The following is a 12,242-nucleotide window of genomic DNA, read 5'->3' on the forward strand; positions in this document are numbered from 1 at the left end:
CAAAGTTTCTAAATTGAATTTTAAATTTTAATTAAGATAGATCATAAACATGATGTCTTGTTCCTTGTTCTACTTTAAATTAATGAATTCTTGAATGCCACTTGAAAAATACACGAGCTTGCACGCACAGTACTTCTAGTTTTGTTAGTTTGTCTGTCAAGGAAATATTTAACTCACAAAAATAAATTTAAATTGACATGATTTAATATGTTACGTTTAATATAAAATTAATTTTATTATAATATAGATATAATATATCATATAAACCCATGTTAATTTATGAATTTATTTTTATGAAATTTCTTTCTAATTATAACATTTCTTTTGTAAAATTGAGTCGCCTGCCTAGTGATTTTACCTTTGGGTAGTTATGTAGGATGGTATATATATGGAACTAGAGGCCAGATTACATTTATTCAACCGGTGATTACATAATATTTGCATGCATTACTAGCTGCTTTTTATTCCACCTCTTACATATAAGTACCTTATCCATGCATGCTGGCGCATGGATTTACATTACATGATACGGCGAATAAGATCGCTAATATTTTTGGATTAGAACCCACCACCAATTCCCCCACCAGAACCACCGCCTCCTCCAAAGCCACCGCCACCGCCACCACCTCTTCCTCCTCCACCTCCACCTCCTCTTCCTCCCCCAAACCCTCCTCCAGAACCACCTCCAAAGCCGCCACCACCGCCTCTTCCTCCTCCAGAGCCACCACCACCCCCTCTTCCTCCTCCAAACCCTCCTCCAGAACCTCCACCACCTCCTCTTCCTCCTCCAAATCCACCACCACCCCCTCTTCCTCCCCCAAAGCCGCCACCACCACCTTTTCCTCCTCCAAATCCACCACCACCACCTCTTCCACTTCCAAAGCCTCCACCACCACCTCTTCCTCCTCCATATCCTCCACCGGAACCACCTCCAAAGCCACCTCCTCTGCCATCAGAAAACTCATCTTTCTCCAATTTCCGACATTCTGCAAGGCCTATCACCAACAGCACCAACATCACAACAAACACATGACCAAGGACGTACTTGGAAAGCTTCACCATCTTCTCCGGAAACCAAACGTCCGATAGAAGTACAAGAGAGAGAAAGGCTTGCTTGATGTTAGCAAATCGAGTAGCAGTGCCTTTTATAGAGGAGATCGAACATTCATGCATGCAGTTGAGGTGATGATCTCCTTGCTTAATTTCGCGTGCATGGCCGCTATTGTGGACTACTAATTAATTGCTCACTCAAGTGGTGCAAAATTCAACTGTGTCTGAATAAGGAATGATGAATAGGTGGCGACCTCATAATGGCATACACAGCTCCCAACTAATTCGAAAATGTTAGTGCATGCCCCACCCTTACTGAGTATTAATATTTAATATTCCAACCTGGCCTCGTTTTGTCCATTTTGTTTTTTTACACATAATCAAGAGATAATCAAAGAATAATAGAACATGTTGTTGTGAATCAATTGAAAAGAGAGAAGAAAAGTCAAGAGAGAGAATGAGAGAGAGGTTTTTGTTATTTCCATAATTTGACATATAAATATACTCATATCTATATATATATAGAGTTACAAAAATCTTAATTGATGGCTAAGAGCTGGTCAACAATGATGACTAAATGTGATCATATAATACAAGTTGGTTTATAACACTTCCCTTTAGATGATTATATTTAAAGAATATGTCTCGTTAAAATCTTGCAAAAGAAAAACCATGTGGGAATAAACTAATGGCGAAAGAAAAAGAGTATAATATTCATGTGTACCACCAAATGTTTTAGGATTGTCTCATTAAAACCTTACAAAGGAAAATCCAGTGGGATAAAAATTTAGCGAAGGAAAAATAGTACAATCAACACAAGTCTTCAATACATTACTCCTCCTGAAAAGTGCATGATAATAGGTTTTCAAGTCTCCGCATTTCAATGTTCTGCATAATCCTTTTAAATATTGCAGTTGGTAATGCTTTAGTGAATAAATTTGCCAAATTATCACTTGACCGTATCTGCTTGACATAAATTCCACTGAGATAAGGTACTTTAGGACCAAGAATTTCTTCATCGTCTTCACAAAGACGAAGTGGATTTTTCTGCTCATCGAATGATCGAGCAACCATTGGAATATTCAAGAGATGAGTTTTGTCCATATAAAAGTGCTTCAAGACTTTATAGTGAAATTCACCATATTGACTTAAGATCATTAAATTCACTACTTTTCTGGAATTGTACTCTTCTGGAGTTATTGTAAATAACTTAGTTAGTGGAGAATTCATCAAAATTAAGTCACTAATCTCATTTTTCAATAAAAACGGTGGCCATCTTTTTAGACCAGAGAAGCACCGCAGGCTTTTTCAGCTCTTATGTAGCTGTCAAGCGCCGCAGAACTATGATGCTATATATCTTGTCTCTTATAGATAGATACTTTACGAGAGATGCTGTGAAATAATAGAGATGTTTTGTCATAATTTTCTCTATAAAAGAGATATTTAGCTCATTTTCATTCGCATCTCATCTTCTTCACTTTTTTGTAATTATATTGCATTCTTACTTTACAATCTCTTTCTGCATTCTTACTCTGCAATGGCTCAATAATCTTCTCATGGCTAGTATATGAGGTATTCTGCACCTCGTTTACCAGTTGTTTCTACTTCTACCGTAGGTGCTACAATGCAATACAATAACGATCTGATTAATAAGTCAAATAATGAAGCTATCTATGAGCTTGTGAGTTTTTGTACCCGATACTCATCAAACATTATCTCATTTTCTCAGCGACTACAATCTAAAACTTGTGGGGTTAACAAACTCCACGAGAATATTTCTATCTTTCAGCGACTTCTTATGGAATCCAACATGAAGATATGAGCAATAAGTAAGAGAATAAGAATTTAAAATCCTTGTTTAAATTTTCTTTTCGATTGCCTACTCCTTTATATAAAGATGTTATGCAGATTCTTGAAAAACAAGAGCGTTTAAAAAATGAGGCGAAGAGCCTTAAATTTTTATAATTTTGTTTCGAGATAATAAAATAATATTTCACAAATATTCATATTTGTATTTCTATCTTCTGGTAGATGTTCTGTGTGCTCCATTTTATTTCTCTTTTAATAATGCACACTTCTTAGAAAATCGTAATATGAATCTGAAATACTAATTGCATTTAAGAGATGGTATTTCAGAACTAATAATTTCATTCATTTCCACTTTGAAGCCGCAAAAGTTTCAGATTTATATTTTAAATATGTGCAGTTTTCATGAGCTCTTCTGAAACTTCAATGACATTTAAATCATCTATATAAACTTCAATAGATACTGAAAATATATGAAAATAGCTTGTTTCACATGCGTTTGGGTTGTTTTAGATCATATAAGGATTTTTGAAACTTAATAGAATACATATTTATGGATGTATTCAGAGTAAAAGGTTCAGACATTTTATATCCTTTAAGGATTTTCATATATATGTCATGATCCAATGATCCATATAAATATATGCAGTTAATTATGCATATCCAAATTCTAAGTAACTTTCAAGCTAATAAAAACCTCAATATAATTTCAACCATTTTAAAAGCATATCAATATTCTTTTGCGAGAAACCGACTCATGATTTATATATCACATTTTCATATTAGAAGATTCAGGCATTTTATATCATTTATATAAATATTCACTGATATTCAACAAGCATCACCTCTTTAGGTGTTTGGACTACGAGTCCATATGTATCACATTTTACTAATGATATCAATTCTGCATGAATTGTCTGCAAGAAACTAACTTGAACTTTATATATCACATTTTTATTTTCTTTATATAAATACACACTGATATTCAACAAGCATCACTTCTTTAGATGTTTGGACTACAGTTCCCTATGCATCATATTTTACTAGTGATATCAATTCTACAGGAATTGTTTTTTTTTTTTTAAATTTGGCCAATATTTTTACGTCTATATTCTTCGACGGTTCTTGATTCACTTTTTTCATTACTTCTCGTAATGTTAATTACCATCTTATATGAAAATACGTTGTCGACTACGGTTTTATTTCTATCAAGAATTTCTTCAATATTCATGAAATGTATCGATATCTCGTTATTTTTAGGTACCTGTCCCTCTTCAAGGGAAGACATTTTATGAAAAACCTCTACAGAAGGCACTCTTCAGGAGATTTATACTCTTTAAGAATTTATATGGGAGAATTTTATACAGAAAATTTATATGGATCTTATTACTTGTTTTGTTAGTACGGCCTCTTCAGGAGCACTAAATTATTTGTACTTTTCTCTTTCGAGATGGTTTATCTTTTGTATCAATAGGTCTCACATGCTTTTAGACATGTCTTATGTTCATTAGACTGTTAAATTTCTTAATTGTCCTACGGGAATTTCAGTCCTCGCTGGGATTTTAGCAGTTAGAATATAAGACATTTTTATTTTATTGCATCCATAATTTAATTATCATCTGAACTTTTAGTTCATCTATGATAATTAAGATAACGTCGAATTATTTTATTTTATTTGCTTCTAGGAAATTTTTCTTTCCACTCCTGGTGGTAAGACTTTCTAGTAAAATAATCTTCTAGTTCTTTTATGGACGTCCATATGAAAATTTATTCGACTTATCATAATTGATTTCGGATGATCAAGATAATCATGAAAAACATACAAATATTTTGAATCATATCACTTTTGATGCGTCATAATATTGGATTCAATAGTTGTATATCATCTCAAAGAGAAAGCTGGTAGTTTTTCCAATATGAACTTCTGACCCGAAATTATAAAAGTATTATAAAGATATTCATTGACACATTCAATCTCTTAGTTTTTTTGAATAAAATGTATCATTCTCTTCACTTCAGTGAATAAAATGAAATAAATCCAATATCATTCACTTCAGGGAATGATGTGGAACTATTAGGACGTGACTAATGATTTCTTATCAAAAGTTCATTATTTTGCTTAGCCACTAGAAGACCAGATATAATTTTAGAATATCTTATGAACTTTTACACTCGATATTGCTACTTCAGGAGCACATTCGAGGCATCATTTTAAACATATATTCTTTAATGACTTTTCTCTACACAATTTCAATTATGCAATTTCAGGTGCATTAATCATAATAATCTTTTGATACATGTATCACTCATTTAAATTATGAGATATTCAATAAAATTATTGATTTAGAACGATCTTTCAGGGATGCTCAATTTCTATTTCAATATGAATCTTAACATCAATAATTCATAACAAGTATAAAGAGTAAATAGAATTTGTATATAAATTATGTGAATAAAAATTTACCACAGATATAACTGAAATGTAAATTATCAAAATTTTAATTCACTATAGATATAACTGATATGTAAACTATGTGAATAAATATAAAATTTTATCAAGTAATAAAAATGAATATAATCTATAATACTCACCTTGACAATTGTAAATAATATATTAAAAAATTTAATTAAAGTAGAAGATCACTAAATTCAGAATCATCAGAACTTTTTAGTCATCGATTTTGACTCGTCGTCTTCCAGTAACCCATTTTTTACTTTTATCATTTTTTTTTTGACTTGCTGACAAAAGCATTCTCTAATTTATTGTTCATTCATCCCAATTCCAGCTGTAGGTCTTATTTTAATAAAATAAAAACAAATATCAGCATTTGCGGCACGTCATTTGACCCTTTCCGAAAGATCGTTCTAATTGCTTTTGCCCAAGAATCACAAGAATAAAAAATGAGGCCTTAACAGTAAGTCTCACATTGCTCAAGTAAGACTCTTGTATGACCTTAGAGTTCTATATAAATGAGGCCTAGGGTGCTCATGGCATATGCAAGCTTGTGATGAACAAGTCTCACTCTCTTGTGATTCTTATGAACAAGTTTAACAAATTTAAAAATTAGTAACATAATTTTTATGTTATTAGTTTTTAAATTATATTATTATATATATAAATTTTAATTTAAGATTTAATTATATAATAATTTGGGTCTAAAAATAATATTTTTAGACACAAAAATTTTTTTAAGCCCATTGAAATATGAGATTCTTGAAATGGGCGGGGGGCGGGGTGAACACCCCCCGCGCACCGGAGCGGGGGGCCCCGCCCCTGCCTCACGGGGGTGGGGTGCGGATGAAATATTCATCCCCCGCATCATGCGGGGGCGGGGTGCGGGGAAGGGGTGCTACCCACGGGGTGAGATGAGTTAATTCAAACGGACCTTAATATTTAACACATATGATGCAAGCGGGTATCGCCATCGGGCCAGGCCTAAACAGTCATGGGCCAGCTTCTTGCTTCACTTTGACGCTCTTGAAGTCAAAGACTGCTTAAAAGCGAACAAAAACTTGAATGTAAATATAGAAAACTCGACTGCCCTCTTCGGGCTGCTCTGTCGTTCGCACTCCACAGCAGAACCAGTAGAGTTAGGGTTTTAGATTCTCGCATTTTGTTTTTGCAAAGAAAGCTATCGGTCAAAAAAATGGAGGGAGCAGACGACGGAGGCATTGAGAGAGTGGTGGACTCCAAGGACTTGCAGCAACAGAGCAAAGCCTTCGACAAGCTCACCGACCGCGTCGAAGATCGCCAGCTCGACTCCACTCGTGTGCAAGAGGTTCGATCCTCTTTCTCTCTCTCTCTCTCTCTCTCTCTCTCCCTCTGAAATTTGACTTTATTCTCTCTGTTTGGATGCTAATAAAACGCAGGAAAATAAACGAATTTGAGACGCACTCACTGGCATTTCAAAAAATGGAAAAGATTTAGTGTTCATTATGATTATGTGTTTACTTTTCCTCAAGGTTTTTTTGGATGACGTGTTAGGCGATGGCGTCGATCGCTGCATCAGCAGAAGCGGATTGGAAAGCTACAAAAATGAGGTAAGTATGGATTCTATGATTTAGCTTTTGATTTCGCGAGCTAAGAAATTGATCAATTCATGATGTCACGTTTTACAGTCTTACAGTAGATATTGTAGTTAATAGTTGAACTATTATAAATTTTTCTCTGATTTTTGTTTTTTTCTTTTGAATGTGGAAAATCAGTGTGGCTTTAACTCATTCTCAACAAGCTCTGAACGGTATTTGTCAGATTAAAATGCTGCTTTCTGAAGAGCTAAAACTATTTTTAGAACAGAATTAAACTAAATTTTAATGATTATTTTATGCCCCTTTTTAATCCATCAGAAATCTTGGTAGCTGGAGTTTGATACCTGATGTCCTTTGTCTTTATATTGTGATTAATGTAACCTGGTTCTGTGGTTTTCTTGTTACTTTTGAACTGCAATTCAATGCAAAAATAGCTCATTAGTGCTTGTGCGTGTATGTATTTGACTGCAATGGTGGATTTTTTCGGTTAACTACGTTTATGGAGGTTTTTTCTGTTGAATGCGTTGGAATCTTTGCTTTGACTTGCATATTCATTTTCCTGCATCCTGTGCAAGTATGCATTCTGTCATCCTTTTCCTTTGAAAGATTACATGTCATGTTTGTGTCTCTGAAATACATAAAACAGCTCCCCATCATAGCAAGGTCGTGGCATTCTTTTTCTTTTCTTTTTTTTTTTTTTTTTTGAACGGTAAACATAGTTTTATTAATCATAAGAATAGGCAAGAGCCCAAGCACACAGGACATAGACAAGAGCATCGCCTATGCATGCTCAAGGTTGTGGCATTCTTGATGTTGCTTTGCTTCACATGCTTCAATTATTATGGTACTATTTATATTTTGAGGACTGCTAGAGGTACCCGGCGATGGGTACCTGTTGCGGAATTGCCACGTCAGCCGATATAATAAATAAATTAAAAAAAAAAAACTGTAAATTTTTGAGGATGCAGTCTCTCCCCACCGCCGGTCGAAATCTCGACAAGTCACCTCTCGCTACATGTCCTCTTCCTCTTCTTCTACTTCTACGCCTTCTTCGACTTCCAATTCCCGACGATGTCCATCGCCGTTGGTTTCTCGGACGACTACGATGACGCCGATGCCTTCGGTATCGTCTCTGGCTAAACGTTCACAGTCAGTGGAGAGGAGGAGGACGGCCACTCCTCGGCCCAGTTCTCTGGACTCGAGAGCTGGGAGCGGCAATGGTGAAGTGTCTGCGGCTCAGAAGCTATTGTTCACTTCGGCGAGGAGCTTGTCGGTGTCGTTTCAGGGTGAATCGTTCTCGCTCCAAGTCAGCAAGGCGAAGCCTGCGCCGTCTCCATTGCCGAGCGTGAGGAAGGGTACTCCGGAGAAGAGGAAGGCGACGACACCGGCCAGAGCTGTCGATAAGACTGAAAACTCGAGGCTGGGGACGGATCAGCAGCGATGGCCTGCGCTGTGCCCATCGACGACGACTCCTCCAACGGGACGACCTCCTCCACCATCGACGGAAAAGCAGCAAACTGGGTCTCTTTCCAAATAGATTCAAGTTTTTGCTACGGTCTCTTTCCACCATCGACGTCGCAGTGCTCTTCTCCTCCACTTCCCATCGCCGGCATCCTCTCCACCATTTACAGAGCAGGTAAGGAAAATAAAAAACTGAACAAAATCAAAATGGGTCTCTTTCCAACCAGAATTGAAATAAAAATTCATCAAACTCGACTAAAAAAACCCAGAAAGTTTCGGGAAGGAGATGATAAAGCTTGATCTCAGAGAGAGAGAGAAGTTTCAGTGAGAGAAGCAGTTATTATGTGAAAAATCAGTATTGCGTTTTGTAACAAGCAGCAAACTGGAGCTTCGTTATCTGTTTGCTCTCACTGTGACGAAGGGAAGGGGGGGAGAACCGGGTGTATACGAAACACACCGTTTCATTTGCACACGTGGAGGGACGTGTACGCAGGGGGTACGCATTGCCGGGTGCAAATAGAGTTTTCCTTATATTTTACTAATAAATTTTCTTATTGAAAAACTTATAAAAAAGTCTTATTGAAAAAAGTGTGAGAAAAAATTTAATAAAAGGTCTTATATTGTTAAACATCTTATGGGCAATTAGGAATTCTTACAGTTTGGAATTCAATTCAGACTATTTTGAACTATAACACCATCAGAGTCGTTTGGTGCATGTGGTTTTGACGGGTGGAAGTTAAATTTACTAAACGCACCGCCATGCTATTATTGCCATGATAGTAGTAATGACTAGAATCTCAGGCTTATTGGCAACATAACTGTATTAGCTACCATTAATTTCTTAATTAGGAACTTCATTTATCAAAAAAAATTTCTTAATTAGGAACTACATGATGCAGCTCAAATTAACAAATTCATTTTTTTTCCTTTGAATTTGTTTGTTGGGGGATAATTTCACCCTCTAGTACTATATTTCTGCATTTCTTTGTTGTTATTCTCACTGTTTTTCAAGCAAAGATGGTTTTTTCTTTCATGCAGAGAGAAAGAACTGGCTGCTGTTAAGATCAGGGCAGCTGACTTTGACATAATCGCAAATGAACTAGAGGTTTGTTGCCTCATATTTTTCCCATGCTCTTTAGCGTATATCCCTTTTGCTGCCAAAGGCTCATGTTTTTTGGTCAACATTGGGAACAGTTGGACCCAAAGGTGGCTGAGAGAACCTTACGGGAGCACAAAGGTGACGCTGTTGCTGCTATTCGACATTTGCTAAGGTAGAAAAGGCATTGGAGTTATGAAATAGGAATGATGACCTTAACCAAGAAAAGAAATATGAACGATGAGGACTTGCAGCTAATATTATTTTGTCAGTAGAAGTATCTATCTTTTGTCTTCATGACAAACATGTTTGCTTCTTAAATATGCATTTGGCACCATGTGAATATTGACTCTGAGTAGTTAGGATGGCTGATTAATGCTTTTCAGTCAGTTAATACCAGAATAACACTCAATAGTCATCATTCCAGGCCGTGAAGGCCGAATTGCTTTGATGCGTACGGTGCACCCCTGGATATTGGAATCAAATCGATTTTTAGGCCATAGGTTTAGGAAAATGCTAAACATGTTAAGTTTTGCTACAAAAATCTTATAAACTGGGTTGGCAGTTTATGTAATTGGTGCCACATCACTCATGTAATAAATATTGTTTTGACTTGCATTTTGATCTAAACTTTTGATTTTTGATGCATCAATTTGTACTGGTAATTTATATTTCTTTCTTACACTTGGAAGTCCCGAATTTTGAAATTTCAATTTCTTAATATTTGAACTTCTCTAATCGTGCACCTTTTCTTCTTTTTTAATTTTTTTTAATTCCCCTATCTAATCACTCACTCCGGTAGTTGAAGTGTCACAAACGACACGTACTAATCAGATCGACGACATGAACTAGTGTTTTCCATGATAGGGATGCAAGTAATTACTAAGGAGTTACTTTCTCTGTAGAAAAATGACAAACGAACGTCACATTTTATAATATTTTACACTAATATTTAAAAGGAAGGGTATTTTTGTAAACTATTTTATAAAATTAACATCACTTTACAAAATTATTCTTATTTTACATGCAGAGTAAATTATTGTGAAATACATTGTGTATATATCATTTCTCCGATGAGATACAAAAATTTTATCTTATCTCATCATTATAATTTTTTTAAATTTCTACATAAAATATAATAAATAATTTAATTTTTTTAAATTTTAATTTAACTTTTTTAAATTTTAAAATAATAATAATATTATTAAAAAATAATATTTTAAACTTTTATCTCAAATTCAAAATTTTTATCTTACCACCAAACTTCAATTTAAAAGAAAGTATACATTCAGAACTTTGCAACACATAAGTTCACACATCATCTAACTTTTTAAAAATATTTTTTAGATTTACTCTTCTTAAACTAATTGGATTATAGGCTTATATTTAAAATTTTTCATATATAAAAGAAGCAGGAAAATAGAGAACCACGAGTTAAAACAAGAGAGCTAATACAAATGAGGAAAGTGACTGCTGCTAGTAGCTCTCTCTATTTAACACGAAAGTAAAACTTGGATTTTCTTTTGTACAAATTTTGTTTTTAAGTGACTTTCTTATATTCCCCCATCTAAAATGACTTCCCAGCACAGAGCATTCAGTATGAAGATTTGGTTATGATGCCAAGTGAAATAAACAAACATCACGAAACCAACCCATATCACTACCAAAATTAGGTTGCTCACATGAGGGAGAACCACTGTTTCTTCCCTAAGTTTTCCCTTCCCTCTTCATTTGGCCAAATGTTAACCAAGGATCTCTCAAATTTCAGCTTTGTGGTTCCAGTTTCACGGGCTGGTCATGATGGCGGTCGGCGGCCAACACTTTATAAGCTTTATGGGTGCAATCTTTGCTAAAAAAAATGCTGGCCATATCTGAAGAGAAAACCAAAGCACAATGAGTTGGGCCTACCATTAAGAATGATACAGCGCAAGGAAGAAGATGAAAATAACCTACTAAAGTGGGCAAAACAGAATGTGGGAATTCAATAATTGCATTGCTCTGTCATGTACAACCGTGGCTATTTATAGTTACAAAATAATGAGAATAACAAATAATGAATAATCAATTTATGTGTACAACTCAGCAAAACAAAATAACAAAGGGTATATCGTCTTCCAAATGCATTATTCTGGGTGCATATCACGTGTTTGACAAATTGTTTCCTTAAACTTCAATTACCTCCCACCCCCCCCCCCCCCCCCCGCGCCCGCGGAAGATGGAGAGTAAATGTTAATGACTCCTATCTTGGTAAGTAGTTGATTGAAGGTTGGAGAATGAAGGGGTTTTGTAAGTAAGTCAACTAACTGGTCAGATGATGAAACGTGAGCAGTGGTCACTTGGCCTTAAGAGATCTTATCTTGAACTAGATGGCAGTCTAGTTCGATGTGTTTCGTTCGTTCATGGAACACTGGGTTTGCAGCAATGTGCATGGCGGCTAAGTTATCGCATTACAATCGAGCAAGTGTTTGGATCATAATTTAAAGATCATTGAGTAGGTATCGAACCTAGCTTAGCTTACATACGGCAGCTGCTATGGCTCTATATTCTGATTTGGAAGATGAATGAGAAATTGTACTCTACTTCTTTGATTTCCATGAGACCAAGGAGTTGCCAAGAAACACGCATAAGCCAATGGTTGATCTTCTGGTGTCTGGGCAGTTAGCCCAAGTGGCATATGAGAATGCTATAATTTCCATTTTGGACGTTGCAGGGAGGAAGATATCTTGCCCCAGGATACCCTTCACATATTTGAGAATTTTGACAACGGCATCATAATGTGGGACTCATGGGGTATCCATAA

At 35.6% G+C, this 12,242-nt stretch overlaps 2 protein-coding genes across 2 annotated transcripts; one reads left to right on the top strand and one right to left on the bottom strand.

Moving 5' to 3' along the window:
• Nucleotides 1-385: 385 nt before the first annotated feature.
• Nucleotides 386-1,136, bottom strand: LOC122317928 (glycine-rich cell wall structural protein-like). Its single transcript, XM_043135014.1, has one exon. The coding sequence runs from the start codon at nucleotides 1,060-1,062 to the stop codon at nucleotides 559-561; it is 504 nt and encodes a 167-aa protein (XP_042990948.1). The 5' UTR covers nucleotides 1,063-1,136; the 3' UTR covers nucleotides 386-558.
• Nucleotides 1,137-6,367: 5,231 nt separating this feature from the next.
• On the top strand, nucleotides 6,368-10,060 carry LOC122317937 (huntingtin-interacting protein K-like). The gene is made up of 4 exons (XM_043135025.1): nucleotides 6,368-6,635; nucleotides 6,842-6,897; nucleotides 9,385-9,451; nucleotides 9,541-10,060. Exons 1-4 carry the CDS (start codon nucleotides 6,504-6,506, stop codon nucleotides 9,619-9,621), a joined length of 336 nt encoding a protein of 111 aa, XP_042990959.1. The 5' UTR covers nucleotides 6,368-6,503; the 3' UTR covers nucleotides 9,622-10,060.
• The last annotated feature ends 2,182 nt before the right edge of the window (nucleotides 10,061-12,242 follow it).

The sequence above is a fragment of the Carya illinoinensis genome, chromosome 1 (assembly GCF_018687715.1).
Source record: "Carya illinoinensis cultivar Pawnee chromosome 1, C.illinoinensisPawnee_v1, whole genome shotgun sequence".
NCBI classification, from domain to species: Eukaryota; Viridiplantae; Streptophyta; class Magnoliopsida; order Fagales; family Juglandaceae; genus Carya; species Carya illinoinensis.

Bases quoted from the DNA above. Each gene is read 5' to 3' on its own strand.
- LOC122317928 (XM_043135014.1), bottom strand. From the start codon at position 1,062: ATGGTGAAGCTTTCCAAGTACGTCCTTGGTCATGTGTTTGTTGTGATG.
- LOC122317937 (XM_043135025.1), top strand. From the start codon at position 6,504: ATGGAGGGAGCAGACGACGGAGGCATTGAGAGAGTGGTGGACTCCAAG. The intron at 6,636-6,841 runs GTTCGATCCTCT...ATGACGTGTTAG, and splicing joins ACTCCACTCGTGTGCAAGAG to GCGATGGCGTCGATCGCTGC. The intron at 9,452-9,540 runs GTTTGTTGCCTC...CATTGGGAACAG, and splicing joins TAATCGCAAATGAACTAGAG to TTGGACCCAAAGGTGGCTGA.